The sequence below is a fragment of the Adiantum capillus-veneris genome, chromosome 23 (assembly GCF_014529385.1).
Source record: "Adiantum capillus-veneris isolate H3 chromosome 23, ASM1452938v2, whole genome shotgun sequence".
Classification (NCBI taxonomy): Eukaryota; Viridiplantae; Streptophyta; class Polypodiopsida; order Polypodiales; family Pteridaceae; genus Adiantum; species Adiantum capillus-veneris.
The window spans coordinates 10,042,841-10,060,880 of NC_140953.1; the positions used below are offsets into that span (position 1 = coordinate 10,042,841).

The following is an 18,040-nucleotide window of genomic DNA, read 5'->3' on the forward strand; positions in this document are numbered from 1 at the left end:
GTATGCTTCATGCAAGTGTATTGCCATCATGTCATTGAGAGAGATGGTGTTCCCATAGCACTCCATGCCTAGGGCAATCCCAACAAGAACAAGAAGCGAAGGCTTCCGAGTACCATGGAGTCTGATCTATAACGAGCACGGTAATACGTTCGGTTCAAGTACTTGTATAAAGACTTCTCCCAAGTAATAAAGATACTCTGGGACCAACCCATCTTTTGGTCCCCAATATAATGTCAATCTTCTTACTCTCGCTCTCCTTCTCTTTATATCAATTGGCTTCACTATTAAGTTAAAAATTCTATTTATCTGATTTATTTGATATTGTTATGCGCTCCCGCTTGTGGCACCAAGACATCTGTGCCATCTATAAAGGTGGCTACCACCCCTTCCATAGCCTTTCTAGATACCATCACTTTTGAGTGGAAAGGGGTGTTATACTGGAGAGGTTGTGGTTATGGGCAGACCAAACCAATGCCTTAGATGTCATGAGATAGGGTATCTGTTAAGGGATGCCCTAGAGAGCGACAACAGAGAAAGACTCGTCGTAGGAAGAGACGACCCTCACAGCCACTGCAGACCATCACAATTCCGCACAATAACAGGGGCCTACGCGGCAACATGATAGAAATTAGAGGGGTTAGAGTCACCAGCATCACATTGTTCATCATACAAAGAGACAGGCAAGCAGACAAGTACAGGTACAACCTATTACTTGTTTACAGACGAGTAGTGAGACAGAGGTTAGAAGAAGCAAAGAGACCCCCAGACAGACCTCCTGAGGAGAGGTTACTAGACGAGGATCGAAAGGAGGTCCCACAACAGGATCGAGAGGAGGTACTAGAGCAACTAGACAGAGGGACAAAGCATGAGGACCAACGACAGTATATATATATACATATATATATATATATATATATATATATATATATATATATATATGTGTGTGTGTGTGTGTGTGTGTGTACATGAATAGTATTACTAAAACTTTAAAGAACATAATATATGCTCCCCACTCGAGATTGCATGACTCTAATATGCATATGATGTTCATGGAAGCATGTATGATCATACACATGTGCACAAGCATGCGTACATGCAAGTGTGTGTGTGTGTGTGTGTGTGTGTGTGTGTGTGCACGCGCGCGCATTGGGTGGGGGGGGGGGGGGGGGGGAGAGAGAGAGACCCATGTCAAGAGGCTACTATGAAAATTTTGCTTTCCAGTGAGAATCTCAAGGGACACCAAGCCAAAGCTGAATACATCAACCTTTTCACTCAAATCTCCACGCATAGCATACTCTGGGGCAAGATATCCTCTTCATGAGGAGAAAAACAGGGTTAAAATTTTAAAATTTCCTGAGCATATATGACACTCAAATCTGTAAAGCACTCACACTGTTCCTGCCACTCTTGTGTTGATATGCGTCGCATTATTGTGTACAAGCCTAGCAAGACCAAAGTCTGCAATGACTGGGTTCAATTGGTCATCTAAAAGAATGTTGCTTGGTTTGATATCCCTGTGGATGATTCGAACATGGGACTCCTCGTGGAGATAAGCCAATCCCTTGGACACACCAACCACAATACCATAACGAGTGGACCAATTTAATGTCCGACTGTCCCGTGCTTCTCCTACATAGGATTACACCAATCAAATTTATCTCAACAGGCTGCTATTTCCTGTACAGAAGGGGAATATGTAAGCAGGAAAAACTTACCAAATAAGAAGGTATCTAAACTTTTATTATGTAAATACTCATACACCAAAATTCTCTCAGAATTTTCCACACAGCATCCCAACAATCTTGTGAGGTTCTTGTGTTGCACACTTGTTATAAGGTTGACTTCATTGAGAAACTCTTGCTTTCCTTGTTGACTTCCAATGGACAGCTTTTTAATCGCCACTTGTTCTCCGTCCAATAGCGTCCCCTAGTAATGTACACATAAAGGGACAAGAAATGAGAGAAGCTTGCTTGATTGAAACTGTGAAAAAGACCTCAGCTTCAAAGTCTTTGACAACAGCAAAAAGACAGCACACTCATTTCCTAGATTTCCAACCCATAAAAGAGCATAGACGAGTATAATCCTACATCCTAACACACACCATAGACTGAAACGAGGAGGCTAGACTTGGTGCCAAACCATCTTGGTGAAAACGACTTGGGTTGTCCTTCGTGGAAAAATAGTAGTATTCCCACAGGTTGAACATACCATATAGTGCTCACCTCAAACTGCTTGGTTCCAAAATGGAATGCTAGATTCCTTGCCATGAATATACAACTCTGGTTATCACACCAAAGTAGTCTTCAAAACAAAATTGCCTCACAAGTAGTGGAGCAAGGTGCAGGATATTCTGCCTATATAGATGAAAGTGTAACAGGTTTAAGAGTTAGTATTTTTGCATCAATGTCAACGATGCAACTGATCATTGTATCTCTTTTGACAGTCGTCACAAGTACTCTTCTCTCTAGAGAGGTGGTCCAGTCCTAACTCTTGGCGAGACTCTTGGTCTCCCTCGCCACACAAAAACTTTTTCTCTCAAGATTCTCTCTCCTCTCTCTACAGAATGCTGATCTCCATTGTTTAACCTGAACTTCTCTCTAGCCAAAATTTCTCTTTCTAAAACCTTATGTCCAATCTCTCTCTAAAAACTGTTTTTCTCTCCCTATATAAAGAGTGAGACTTTATCTATCTTGATACTTTTTTTGAATAAAAAGCCATAAGCCCAACTATAAATCTCCTCAATTTGGGAACACAGAAAGAGAGAGTTGGGGGGAAGTGGGGGTGGGGGAGGAGAAGAAGGGGACACATAATTGGTGGACATAATATTGAGGGGAGTTAAGAGTTGAAGTAGCATAATTCGTGGGCGTTGTGAGACTTCAATCACCTTCCTTCGGTGCATCTCCCTCCTCCTTAGCTTCAAGTGAGCAGTGTATCCTTTGTGTTCTGTGCTACTTCATCTTTGGTGAGAATTACCTCCTGGGATGCCTAGTGGAATCTTCTGATCCCGAGTGAGCCTACGCCCATCCAAACCAAATCCACTGCTCTTTTCCTTGTTCTTACCCTTATCCTTAGTTGTTGATGCTTCTACTGTGCCAATGAAGAGGATGAAGCCGTAGAGAATTACTCCTTGGACGTCTTCAGATCACCATGATTGATCTTCACCTCCTGGGGTTAAGCCAGCAAGAGAGCCTCTAACAATGTCTTTGAGTCACTTGCCTTTGTATCAAACTTGATTGATCCATCTAACCCTTCAAGAAAAGTCTCGAGTCTCTTCTTTAACTTCCACATGAGCTGCACCTCCAGCTGTGTCACCTTGATAGAATAAACCATATAGGGTAAACCATCTTTTCTAAGGTAGCAAAATCCTTCATTCAATCTATCAAGGTACGGTGGAACCATGAAACCGGTCCTGGAACTTATCCACTTATAAGTGCGAGTAGGACAGCCACCTTCTCCGCTGTCGGAAGTTCACTCTTGATACCATATGCCACCCCCAGATGGTGCATAGAGCCGCAGAAAAACTACTAATTTCGCTGTTAGTTGTGATGCCAACAGAAAGAGTGAATCAATGCAACCAATACGCTATGGTCTGGCCACGAGAAGCCTTCTTGCCAACATTGGTGGGTAGGAGCGTTTGCTCAGCTCCTTCATTGGTTGGGGCCAGTCCTGCTGTCCTGGCCTTGCTTATAGAAATATTATGGCCCTAAGTCTCACATTTCGAAATCGATTCAACCTTCAAAAAAATGCTCATGGTGCACATAACATGCTACAATATCCAATCGGCAAAAGAGTGGAAACATGGCACCTACATGATAGCCTCACGGTTCCCCTACCACAACGTTTGATAACAAACAGCTGCGGTCATTACAATCATTGCTTGCAAGGAGGGTTGTGCAATGAGCATACTACTCTAATGAACTGATCTGCTCCAGCATATCGTTCCTTCAAAAAGGTCCTGGATATGATCTCCTAAACTTCTCAAATTCCCACACACACAGCAGATAGAGCCACAAGACACTCAATTTGTAAGTAATTGGATACTATCACCACCAACCAAGTAACATGCTTAAGCCCTTGAGCTGTGTGTCACTGCTTTTTACATACCTTCAAAGGTGAAGAAGCTTTGCCCCTCATAAAGATTAATTAGAGAGTGCACAACAGTCAATACACGAGGCATTGGCCTCCAAAATAACATGCAAAAGGACATGAACTGACACACAGAATCTACTACTATTACAAGTTAATATATGCTTTCAGCATAGCAGAACATTCAGTCAAGCACAGTAATTGTTTGAAACAGAGGTGACTGCAACATCATATATTAGGGTCATGTAAAGTGTACCTTGTAAACGATGCCAAAGCCACCCTCTCCAAGCTTATTAGAGGGATGGAATTGAGCAGTTGCTTTCTTGAGCTCCTCTAATGAGAAGACCCGAGCCTTAGTTTGCAGAAGTGGTCGTGGCACGATTGCTGCCTTCTCCTCCAGCTTGTCACCTAGCTCCCCTCTTATATGATTGTGAGAAACAAGAGCTTTATGCATGCATATTAGCCACATTAGAAGGAAAGAGTGTTTGGCTTACCCTTGATTTTGCTTGCTTTGTACCGCCACACCGGTGTGGCACACAGAGCTCCTACAACAACGACTATTCCAGCCACCACACCTCCAACGACAATGCGAGTCTTGGTGCCTACAGAACCCACCACACCACCACACAGACATTGATCAGCATCAAGACCTTACTACGTTTCACGTGCATTTTTTACCAGACGCTTACATCTTTTTGGCCTGCCCCAAAGGGAGGAGGCCTTTAGTGATGGTTTCCCTTTTTGCTAATGAAAAAGAGAAGATTTTTTTTTAAATATAACATTTTATTTTTAGATGTTTTGAAAAACACTATATGTCATGATTATGTGTTCCTTTTTTGCTTAGTGAAAAAGGGAAAAAAAATGCAAAGTTTTTGAAGTTTCTTATCGATTGGAGGATATAGAAAAATCGCCACTGAATCATGAAAAGGGGAGGACGTATTCTTGCGCGAGTGAATCATGGAAAGGAGATGATGTATTCTTGTGGCTTGTACACGATTTTGTGTATGAGAGAGAGAGAGAGAGAGAGAGAGAGACTAATAGGCCCTGTTGTTTGGATGTGGATTTCTGGCAGCTCCAAGGCGAAGGTAGTGCAGGATTTCCTTGCACGACTCACTCGCACAGCTTCGCCTTCAAGATCCGGTTATGTCTGTGTAAGTGGTTTCTTGCAGCTATCGATGTTGCGTGCTCTATATAGGCCTAACATATATTATATTTTGTGCTTGCAGGTAACGAACTTCATGGGCAGTGTCATAGGAATAGGGTGCACCAATGATCACACGCTTTTTGATGCTGCAACGGAGTGCCTACACTGTCCACTCCACCTCACCACCTGCACCGCCAGCTCGACAAAATGTGCCGCCTGGGCAGTTGCCACGTCTAAGGACATGCTGACCTGCAATAGCAGTCCATGACGGCAAATAGCTGGCAGAGAGATGGTAGTGCACGACGTGGTGCCGACGAAGAGCGACGCAGGTGAGAGAGGATCAAGTGCTGTGGTGATCGGGGGACGGGGACCAAAGAGCTGGTGAGAGAGGTGGTGCGTCCCGCTTTCTCATTCGTCTACAACCTGAGAGATTGGAGGCAGGTAGGAGCTGTAGGCCCGCAATCGTGAGACACTGGGATTCTCTCTCTCTCTCTCTCTCTCTCTCTCTCTCTCTCTCTCTCTCTCTCTCTCTCTCTCTCTCTCTCTCTCTCTCTCTCTCTCTCTCTCTCTCTCTCTCTCTCTCTCTCTCAATGCAAGGAGGTGCGACGGGAGTGGGGGCGCCAATCTGGAGCACCTGCATGCATGCTTCTCCCTTGCTGCATAACCTCATGCACGCAAAACAAGACAGGCCATCTCTTTGGAGCTTTGTACACACCACATATCGGAAGCTCAAGGGGACAATGAGCGATCAAGAGGGCAGTTGGCATGATTGCCTACCTCCCCTACTATGTCTACATGCAAAGGGAAAATATTGTGTGCAGCAGTGTAGCCTGCATGCTGCTCCGCTCAGCAGTAAGAAGAAGGTCCCATGGCTGTCAATTCCAAATTCTTGAAGGACACTGTCCCAAACAGGGACTCAAGTAGTGTGGCAGTACATGGCCTGAGCGTTGACGAGGAGTGTGGATGTGCTGTGGAGGTTAAGGCACAGGGAACAAGGGTTAGATGTTGAGTAGCAGCACGTGCAGGTTGTCAAGACAATAGAAGGGTGTAGCCAAGCAAGACGTGCATGCAAGCTGTTCGTTGGAGTGGAGAGTGTAGGTTGCAGAGTGTGGGGTTGGGTGTGCAAGCAATTGGAATGGGTGAGCAGAAGCTCCACCTTGATGTGAAGGGCGCATTCTCTCTCTCTCTCTCTCTCTCTCTCTCTCTCTCTCTCTCTCTCTCTCTCTCGTGATGCCCTGCCTTGAGGCGTGAGACCAGCAGAATGGGCAATGTATGCGAACGCATAGACCAACAGGTGGGCGATGGATGCCAGGCGGGCGTAGAGGGGGGGGGGGGGGGGGGTACGAAATGGCATCTACTCAAATTCCACCGAATAAAGTGGAGTAGGCATGCCCACTTTTGTTTGAGGTGCTTAATTAAGGGGTACCTCAATAGAGACCCTCACAAAAAGATATGCTAGCGACGTGGAGGAGAGAGAGTTTCTCATCAGGAGTAGATCGAAGAGAGACAGAGATATATATATTTTGTGGTCTAAGATGAGTGAGAACGGGTGCAGGGATTGAGGAAGATCCGTTGCGCGATGCTCTATGGGAAGGCAAACTATGTGCTCATCTCTCTCTCTCTCTCTCTCTCTCTCTCTCTCTCGAAAGTGCATCTCGTATTTAAGGAGTTGCAGACTCGTGATGTCATTTTATGGACAACTTTAATCACAGGGTATGCCGAATGCGAGAAGCCATTGAGTTGCTTTCAACAAATGCAAAGAGAAGCATTGTCCCTAGATGTTGCTGCATATAATGTGGTAACTTCAGCATGTGCTGCAAAAGCAAAGTTCGAAACAGCCTTCAGAACATTTGTTTCTTCCAAACAGCACAACAATTATCGGTGTTTTAGAATCTTGCAAGAACAGATCTCTTGCATTTGGGAGATTCATCCATGTACAAATTCTCATGACGGGCGATGGACAAAATGCTTTCTTCGATTTGTTTGCGACTGCTTAAATTGGAGCGATGCTTCAGGTCGATTTTTTAATTGTCCTATGTAGCCATGATGGGCATGCAAGTGAAGGCAAGGATAAGTGTTGTCACGCACACGGTATATGCCAAGTGCATAGGGCTTGGAGGGGCAGGATATTGTCATGGTCTCGCGGCTGTCCTGGACCTCATCCTGTTGGAGAGCAGTGCAGCAACAATGGGGGGAGGGCAGTGGAGAATATATTGCAAGTCGATCGTGCCTGCTAATGCATTCTGCAACGCGTGGTACCATGATGCTATTGCGGATATTAAACAATGATCCACATGCTGGGCTGTTGCAAGCGGGGGCAATGGAGCCAGTTGATACAACGAAGGCGAGCGAGGACTCTTCCAACCATCTAGTATGATTGGAGATCTTCTAAATTGGAGTATACTATTAACTCGAGAAGCTTTATCATGTATGGAAAGCCAAGCGCTCTCTCTCTCTCTCTCTCTCTCTCTAGTCCTTTGTAGACGAGGTGTCGAGTGCAGGAGATGGTGGGTAAGCGCAGAGGCACTGAGAGAGAAAGTTATGCTCTCTCTCTCTCTCTCTCTCTCTCTCTCTCTCTCTCTCTCTCTCTCTCTCTCTCTCTCTCTCTCGTCCTTTGTAGACGAGGTGTTGGGTGCAGGAGATGGTGGGTAAGCGCAGAGGCACTGAGAGAGAAAGTTATGCTCTCTCTCTCTCTCTCTCTCTCTCTCTCTCTCTCTCTCTCTCTTGTTGTGTCGGACCAGAGATAGAGAATAGATACAAGGATATTTTTGGGAATGGTTGAAATTTGAAGGGTATTGGGAATGTCCACAAATTAGAAGGGTATTTTGATAATTTTCCTTAAGTTATACCATAGTCTCGTACTCTTGGTGACAGGCCTCGTGATAAATCACGAGGCCTGTCACCAAGAAGGGAATTTTGGGAATGTCCACAAATTAGAAGGGTATTTTGATAATTTTCCTTAAGTTATACCATAGTCTCGTATTCTTGGTGACCAGCCTCGTGATTTATCACCTTTTACTATTAGAGGTTATTTTGCAGGCCTTGTGATTTTATCACTTGTTAACCTAATTACACAAAATCTTGGAAACATTACCCTCACATGTTAAGAGTGCCTCAGCTCTATTCCCATTATGAGTGTCACAACGAGGGAAGGATGCCCTCTACACGGTCCTTAGGCAAGGCCGGCTATAGATAGAGTGCTAAGGATATGGTCTCTTAAAGATAGGTCACAGAGCCTATAAGAGGAGGTGGTTGAGTGGAGAACAACACGTCCATAGTTCCTTGGGCATCACAATGGTATCAACACTCAGACAACCTTCTTTAGCCGTGGGAAAGGTTGCGCGTGCTAAAAACATTGGTGCCATACTTTTTGCACAAAAGCTATGGTGCGAGTAGTGGCTTGGGAGGAAAGGGGTGGCTAGCACAATCGGCGTCATTCATGACAAGGGTAGGATCAAAGAGGAGCGCCTTGGTGTAGTGAACATTGTTCACTTCATCACCGTAGCCATTCAGGGCTTCTATAACACGGCCTGTCTTCTTCTCTTCTTTCACGTACTATCAGGCAACCAGTCATAGCCACAAAAGCTTGGGTTTCACATAGTGGGTGGCCTCTTATATTGGAGCTATGAATGTGTTGTTCTCCACTGTCGTTTGGGTTTATTGATATACAAGGTTTTTTAGGGTTTATTAGCTAAAGTGAAGTTCACGCAAGGGAGAAGCCAGTTTTGACAAGCTTTTCAAGCTCGTGTGAAGTGAGCAGAGGAAGTGGCAAAGCATGGTTTGAACTTTGCATATCTTGTCAATTATTTAAAAAATAACCTATATTCTTTGTTTGGCAATGATCGAAGGGCAGCAACCTTTCACATCAAGTTGGTTATACTATCGGTCTCAGGAATTGCAAAGCGACAATTCCATTTCCTTTTTTTTTTTGGATACAAGCCAATAGCACCAAAAACAGGCTCAAGATGTTAAATCTTTTGGATTTTTACGGTTCTTTATGTATTCTCAAGCTTTCTTTTGTAGAGAATAAATACAGACTTCAAGAATAACTCCATTAGAAAGGGAAGATTTTCGACAAAAGGCCACGTTTTTTCTCAAGATTTTTTTCGAGATATCCTTCAAATACAGCTTGATTTCTCATCGTAAGACGCACAAATTATATCTAATTGTGAGCCACCGGCTTTTACATTCTCAAATTGACAAGTTTTGCTTGTCCACAATTCATCTTCCGACGTGACATCTACGAGGATGATTATTTGCATGGGAGCCATTCTTCCAAGAATCTTGTCTAAAAATGTTAGGTCATTATCATTTTGCAAGATATGCATAAAAATTTGGAAGGGCCAAGGTGTAAGGTTTTCAGTTTCTGAAACCTTAAAGATTGTATAAAGCTTGATTCAACTGATATGATTATTGAAAAAGAAATGTAGAATTGTCCGACTAGGCAAATATTGGTATTTTTGAAATCTTAAGCACAACAAACCCCGGGCTAGAAATTTTCAGAATTAGATTCCCATAAAATCTGGAAAAGTTACGGGCCCTGAAAGGTTACACTAGGAATTCAATTAGTTAAGTAAAATTGGATGGTTTCAGTAATTATTATTAACAAAGACTTTCTTATCCTAAGGTTCTAGAAATTACTGATACTTCCAATTTTCATCATTAAAAATCAGTGAAAATAGTAAAAAGCGATTCTGGAAGCTGAGGGGGGCTGTGTGGGGTAATGATGAACTCTCCCATACTAGATTTAGCAGCAGGGGGCTTTTTTTGACCTGTAGGGCTGCTTGGGATGCAAGTTACTGCCATTTTCCAGCCTGTGAGTGCCCAAAAATCTATAAATATGACCCTTGCTTCACAATTTTAGACAGACTCAGAACCTTGACACACTCTCTCTCATCTAGAGAGACCACTACGCAGAAATCACTAGAGATTAAGCTCTAGTTGATTAACTTAAACGTTAATTAACATAATCTTTCTTAATTAGCAAGGCTAGATTAATCTATTTTCTTAATAAATTAAAGATTAAGCCTATGTATACTCATAAATCCTCTCTTAATTGAATATTCTCTGCTGATTGTTGTAATTAAGCTTCCAAATATTAAGCTAATTAATTATCCTATCATATTAGGATTGAAATTATCCAAATTAACCATAAATTAATGGGAAATATATTAGTTAAGTTTAGATTAAGTTGAGATAATTATCAGAGCTGCATTAGACAATCATTAAGCTAGGAAAATTATCTTATAATCTTTTGATTAATTTTCAGAGTTAATTAGGCAGAATTACACTATTTTTTGAGAAAATTTAAAGAAAAAATAATCAAATTGATTCAAAATGTTTTGATTTATTTATTAGAGGTTAATTACATGTTAGAAAACCTGTGATAATTATGTCAAGTTCAGATAATTAATTTATCTAATTACTTTAGCAAAATTACTCTATTTTTAGGACAAATAAATGGGAAAAATTAGCAAATTGATTCAAATTGCTTTGAGTTATTTATCAGAGGTTAATTACATGTTGGGGGACCCGTGATAATTATGTCAAGCTCCGATAATTAATTTACTTAATTACTTTAGCAAAATTACTATATTTTTAGGACAAATTAAAAGGGGAAAAATTAGCAATTGATTCAAAATGCTTTGAGTTATTTATCGGAGGTTAATTATATGTTAAGGAACTTATGATAATTATTTCAAACTTAGATAATTAATTTGCCTAATTAATTTAGTACAATTACTCTATTTTTAAGACAAATTAAAAGAAGAGAATTAGCAAATTGATTCAAAATGCTTTAAGTTATTTACTAGAGCTTAATTATATATTAAGGAACACGTGATAATTATGTTAAGCTCAGATAATTAATTTACCTAATTACTTTAACATAATTACTCTATTTTCAGAAAAAATTAAAAGGGGAAAATTAACAAATTGATTCAAAATGTTTTGAGTTATTTATCAGAGATTAATTACATGTTAGGAAACCCATGATAATTATGTCAAGCTCAGATAAGTAATTTATATAATTACTTTAGAAGGATTACTCTGCTTTTAAAACAAATTAAATGGGAGAAATAAGAAAATTGATTCAAATTGCTTTGAGTTATTTATCAGAACTTATTTACATGTTAGCAAAACCCATGATAATTATGTCAAGCTCAAATAATTAATCTATCTAATTATTTTAGCAGAATTACTCTGTTTTTAGGACAAATTAACAAAATGGGAGAAATTAACAAATTGATTCAAAATGCTTTGAGTTATTTATCAGAGGTTAATTATATATTATGGAACCTGTAATAATTATGTCAAGATTAGATAATTAATTTATCTAATTACTTTAAGCAGAATTACTTTGTTTTTAGGACAAATTAAAAGGGGAAAACTAGCAAATTGATTCAAAATACTTTGAGTTATTTATTAGAGATTAGTACATTCTAAAAAACCTGTGATAATTATGTTAAGCTGAGATAATTAATTTACATAATTAGCTTAGTAGAATTACAATGCTTTTAAGAGAAATTAAAAGGGAAAAATTAGCAAATTGATTCTAAATAGTTTTAGTTATTTATCAAAGGTTAATTACACCTTTAAAAAATCCATGATAATTATGTTAATCTCAGATAATTATTTTATCTAATTATCTTAGCCGAATTACACTACTTTTAGGACAAATTAAAAGGGAGAAAATAGCAAATTGATTTAAAATACTTAAAGATAATTATCAGAGGTTAATTACATCTTAGAAATCTTGTGCTAATTATGTTAATCTCAGATAATTAGTTTATCTAATTATTCTAGCAAAATTACACTATTTTTAGGACAAATTAAAAGGAAAAAAATAGAAAATTGATTGAAAATACTTTAAGATAATTATAAATGGCTAATTACATCTTAGGGAGTTCGTGATAATTATCCTAACCACAGATAATTATTTTAGATAATTATCCTAGTAGTAAACCACTATTATTGAGGATAAATTAAAGAGGGAAATTAGTAAATCATGTGGTATAAATACATGCGATATATTAGAGCTAGATTATAGGGTAAAGAGTCCGTGATAATTATGTAAGGACTAGAAAAGTAGTATAGATATTTATTTAAGTCAAATTGTGCTAATTCTAGCTAAAAACTAAAGGGGAAAATCAGTAAATCATGTGCTATGATTACATGCTTTTTATCACAGCTAGATTATAGGATAGGTAGGCCGTGAGAATTATGTCAAGGTTAGAAAAGTAGTATAGATATTTATCTAAGTCAAATTATAGTAATTGTATCTAAAAACTAAAGGGAGAAATTAATAAATCATGCTATATGATTACATGCTATTTATTTGAGCTAGATTACATAATGAAAAGGCTGTGATAATTATATCAAGGTTAGAAAATTAGTATAAGTATTTATTTAAGTCAAATTATCCTAATTTTAGCTAAAAATTGAAGATGGAAATTATATAATTAAGTTGAAAAATAATAAGATAATTAACAAAGGTTTAAAAAATCTTTATATACTTGTGATAAATATACCATAGTCAATTAGTGAGTTTAGAAAATTATAATTGACCAAAAGTCCTATTTTTAGCAAAAGATTAATTAAGATAAATAGACTTTGCAGTCATAAGTTTTTAGGAAAATTATAGTAAGTGTAAACCTATGATATAAAGCTAAGGAAATGAAATATTTAAGAGAAAGTAAATAGAAATAATATTAAACTCAAAATAAGTAGATTTCAAGCTTAAAATTTGATGGAAAATTTAGAAAAAAGATATACGAAATTATAAGAAAATTAGGGTAGCTTAGAAGACCTTTAGGAAAGCTGTGGCAAAAGTTATCATACCTTTATAGACAAATAAGAAATTACTAGGTCAAGAATTTACCAATTAGGACTACAAATTTAACCTTGGATGGGTTACAGTTGAATACAAAGGTTAAGTCTAGATTTCAAATAATTTACCTAATGATTAGACGTCCTTTTTATAAGGATAAGAATTTATGGCACTTAAAAGGACTCGAGCAAATCCTACATCTGATGATAAGGATGTAACTCCAGAAAGAACTAGAATGTCACACGATGAAGCTGGGCCTAGTAGTAGGCCTACGAAGGAGAGTCTTCAGGCGCCAGCACAGCAGTAGATGGCCAATCAATCCCAGGTGGATTTCCCATTATTCAATTAAGTCTTTAAATAGTTTAAGTTCTTTTATAAGTTAGCATTGCATACGTAAGGAGTGAGTAAGAATAAGGAAAGGAAAAACTGACCAAAAAAACGGAAGGTAACTTCCAACGTGCATTGTTTATAATGTAGGAAAGAATTGTTTGGGTTGAAATTGGTTGAATTAGGAAAGATATTATTGATCATCCTTAAGACAGCTTGTCTCAAGACACCTCCGACTCCTTGGTATATTTTGATGATAATGATGGCTTTCCAGCCACGATAAGTCGGTTACCCTATGAACGTTGAGTTTCTACTCCGTGTCATGTCTTGATGTTTCTACATGTCATGTCTTGATGTTTCTACATAAGTTAGGATACCGTTTTTTATCCTAGGGGAGCCGCCCGGTTGTATGGGCAATTGGGTTGGTGTATGGGCACCCAGAACCTTGGGTGGGGGTTTATCCACTCCGGATTATGAATAAGGAATGGGTGCCGTTTTTTCACCCTTAGGTGGTCTTGAGACAAGAAGAGTACTGGTCATGGTTATTATGGACAATGTTTTGATTGAGAGTACCCTGTCTTAAGGTTAAAGATGTCTGTTTGATAAAAGAATGTTTTCAATACTGTTTTCAAGGGCTGTTTTAATAAAATCCTGTTATGAAGGATAAAAGGAATCATTATTTTAATTGTGATAAGAACGTGGTAGTAAATAAATAACAAAAGAATCATGTGTGAGTGCGGGGTGGTAAGTGGGGATTGACTAAGGTTGTCAATCCTGGACGGGTGGACCTGATTAGTCAAGTAACTATCCATCCATGCGCACTAAAACATTTAGAAAACTTCTTCACTTGGAAGAGAAGTCCACCAGCGGGCTGTGCCCTCACATCTGTTAGGGGGGAAAAAGCGTTGGTACCTTAGCCAAATTGTGGCAGTTATAGAGCCGAAATAGTTTTTTTGGACTTTTACTACGTTGTCTCGTTGCCGCTGCGAGACAGCACTAGATCTTCTTCTAAGGCTATAGACCCAAGCCATTGTCAATGGTAAAGGTCTATTCCTTGGATTTTTCTTGTTTAGAGACTCTGATTTTTATCAGACGTAGAGACTTGTCAAGGATCCCATCCCGATCTTGGTATTGGCGGGTTGGGGATCTCACACAAGGTGTCGTACTCAGAGGCTGTCGAATCTCCTAATTTATCTCGTTTGTTCATTGATGTACAAGGTTTACCAAACCACAAGGTGGTGTTCTATAAGTGCGAGATTTTGTTGGGTTAGCACAATTGTAGCAAGCAACCACCCACTAACATTACTTCATTAGCTTTCACTTTTGTAGATGCAAGTTGTTCAAAGGAGATATCATTTTTCTCATTGCATCCTGTACTCTCTTGTTTTTTACCCTAGTATTTTGCATCTCCCGTATGACTAGGGTGAGTACGACTCACAAGAATGAAACCTGCTTGTTCCATTATATATTTTCTTCCAATAAAGATGCATAGATTCATAAAATATTGCTTTAAATTTTTTGTCATGTTGAAACACAAGTTCCACAAATGTTTAACTTCTTATCTACTTCGGATTATTAGTTCTTGTAGCAAAGGGATTGCCAACTTTTGCCACAACTTGTAGTAAAGTATTCGCCATGATTTTTGCAAGATTTTGTGGCAAAATGCTACTACAAGCATGAGTTTTTAGCCAAATTTTGTTCATGTAGCAAAGTGTTTATTGAAATTTTCTTTTCAAATCTAGAGACCTTGATGCTGGGTGTAGTTTTCATGGTCTTTACTATGTTATCCTAAGTTCATTTTTTACTAAGGTAGTCTACATTGTTCCAATCATTATGCAATTTGGGCAACAAGAGGTGCCAAACTTGTGTAAGCTCGTCAAACAGAGAGCGAAGATTAAATTTTCCTATTGCTTTCTAAGTGCAACATCAAGGACGCTCTATGACCTCTGCGAGGAAGTGCAACTACGACGCATCCTACTTGTTTATTATTATTCTTTCAGAAGTTCTATTATAGATTTTCTATGTACCTCTATGAGGTGGTATCACCTAACTTATGAGTGTAATGCCTTGGTGTAAATTTTAATCAAGATCCATTCTCACTACGTCCAGATGTTAGAGTGATGTTAGCCTTGATCTTATGTAGGGTCACCTTTGGCTACTCACTTAGAGGGTTTGTGGAGCCAATTAGGCAAAGAATTTTTGAAGCATAAAAATGTTGCTTTGGATGTTGGCATAGAGAACCATCCATGACAATGTGGATTTCAGTAGTTGAGGGGTCCAGTTAAGTTCATTTCAAAAACTCCACATGTAGCTTTTCTTACTTTCAAGAGAACAACATCAATTTTGGGATTGACTCCGCATGTGGAGAGTAAATGTATCTGTAGACTTAAACACAAGGCGCTAATTTTTATTAATGTGTCACTGTTAAGTCTCATTACCAATCATTCACTTGATTGCTTTGCAATAGCTCATAAGAATTCCAGTTTCTAGAAGAAATTTCTTCAATAGTGAGAGCAATAAGTTTGCTCAGTTAGGGCCTCTCATTTGAGGTGATCTCTTCTATTATTTTGAGATCTAGGAAAATATCCCTTCTGGAAAAATGGGTAGCCTCTTTAGAGGTTATTGTTGTCTCTTTGATTGCAAGTTAAGTCTTTGCTATGACCATATAGTTCAATGTATGAGTACAAGATTTGGTATTTGCCAAGTGGACCAATCAATCTAACGTAAGTTTTGATTAGGAAAACATCAGTGCTCTTACAAATAGTTTTTTCTTTGATGTTTTTGAGGATGAAAACTCTTCTTCAAAGGGGGAGTAATGTCAAGACAAGGGTAGGATGCCCTCTAGGTGGGACATGGTCCTTTGGTGGCAAGGCCGGTAATGGAAGGACCCAAGGAACTTTGCATGGTCGTCTCCACCCATCCGTACTCCTTTATAGGCCACCTGGCCTCCTATTTAAGAGACCCCTTGACAATGCTTGCCTAGCTGGCATCTTACCATGGACATGCCCTCTTGGTCCTACCCTTGTTTTGACATTACTCCCCCCTTGGAGAAGCATTTTCGTCCTCAAAAATAAAAGTAGATAATTTTTTCTTAAGAGCACTAATTTTCCCCCACTTGAGCTATACCATGATATTCAAGAATATGCGGTTGAGTGGGAGGTTCAATGAAATCAAAAGTACATCTTGATTTGATGACATTGTTGTTCCTATATAGTGTTTACATAAATGGCTTACATAGAAAACCGGATGAATACGAGAGTGTGTAGAACCAATCTCTAAGTCACTTGAGTATTTTGAATCGGTCACAACACCTAAGAGGTAAGCAAATGGATGACCACTTTTTGGACTTTTTGAAGGTTATGGAACACGTAAGAATACCTCTTCACCTTCAATGAGAGTGACTTGTTGATGTTTCTCATCAATATACTTCTTGTATCTATCCAGTGGATAAGTTTTACGAGCAATTTTTAGCATATCCATATGGTATTGGATAAAGTCCTTGACTTGCTTAATTTTCCCAATAGCCAACCTCACTGCAATTGGTGATCTAGGTTGAAACCGTACATAGCATAAAGGAATTAAAACCTAGTCGTAACATGCTTTGCACTATTACACATGAAGGGGATCGGGAGCACCACAGACGGAGAGTGTGAGAGAGAGAAGGAGACACACACACAATGTGGGTGGGGAGACTCAAAGAGTGGCAGCTCCCCCTATACAGTAAACTCACTATAAGTATAGGGTAACAGTGGGTGGGCACCCATGATCTGGGCAACCGGTCAAGGCACATAGGCCTTAATCCCAACAACCTCCCACTTAAAGGCCAACGTGCCTTTAAGCAAGATCTACTAGTGTACAACCAATAGAAGGTGAGATATTCTCTCAACCTATGCCCACTGACTCTCGATGAGCTAGTGCATCCGGCTCTACTGATAGACAAACATCCCGCTCGGAAGCCACACAGAGCTAGCTCCAAGCTCTGCAAAGAGTCTACAAGAGCTTATGCACTCCTGCAAGTATCGGTCCAATACCTGCAAACCTCCCCTATGCTCTATGTCGAGATCAGTCATCGAAGAACTAATCAACCCTGCTGCAAATGCTCCCACTGCAGCTGCTATGTCGAGCCTCGAGATCAACATCTTGTACATGAGGACACCGAACGTTGATGCAACCCTGGCAACCTCTTCCACCTCCAACTCAGAACTCAAATCATGGCAATCCTGTCCCCTATCATAGAGACCATGGCACTTTGACTCCGAGCTCTGGAGTGACTCCTCGTGCCCACCACATATCACATGTGTACCAAGAGTATCCATCTGTCCTGAATCTGCATCAAGCTCTGGCATAAGCATATCAAGAAATGACTCCACAATAGCCGACATCTCAGCATCCATGTGAGTCATCTCTGTCATCACCTTTGATGACTCATCCTGCTGTGACTCACTAGAGCTGTCCCTCTCTACCTGTGCATTCGTAGACGCAACCTGCACAACAAGGTCACTGCTCTGCACTCCATGCAAAGCATCCTGCAACCCACAAGAAAAAGAGACTCGCCTGCTCTCTCGCTGTCTACCTGGCTGCATGATCACAGAGACAACACCGTCTCTCCCGTGATCCACATACAATGGGTAACCTGTACCACTCCTAGCACCTCT

The 18,040-nt window shown here is 39.8% G+C and overlaps 1 protein-coding gene across 1 annotated transcript in view; it reads right to left on the minus strand.

Annotated features, from left to right (window-relative positions):
• Positions 1-1,214: 1,214 nt before the first annotated feature.
• LOC147427403 (cysteine-rich receptor-like protein kinase 10) overlaps positions 1,215-18,040 on the minus strand; it is a 51,465-nt gene continuing 34,639 nt past the window's right edge. The window contains exons 4-10 of the mRNA XM_086496728.1: positions 4,581-4,688; positions 4,343-4,494; positions 1,903-1,926; positions 1,716-1,735; positions 1,585-1,629; positions 1,392-1,398; positions 1,215-1,313 (exon numbers count right to left, since the gene is read on the minus strand). Coding sequence (XP_086352854.1) covers positions 1,269-1,313; positions 1,392-1,398; positions 1,585-1,629; positions 1,716-1,735; positions 1,903-1,926; positions 4,343-4,494; positions 4,581-4,688 — 401 coding nt within the window. The 3' untranslated portion in view covers positions 1,215-1,268. The remainder of the gene's footprint in view (positions 1,314-1,391; positions 1,399-1,584; positions 1,630-1,715; positions 1,736-1,902; positions 1,927-4,342; positions 4,495-4,580; positions 4,689-18,040) is intronic.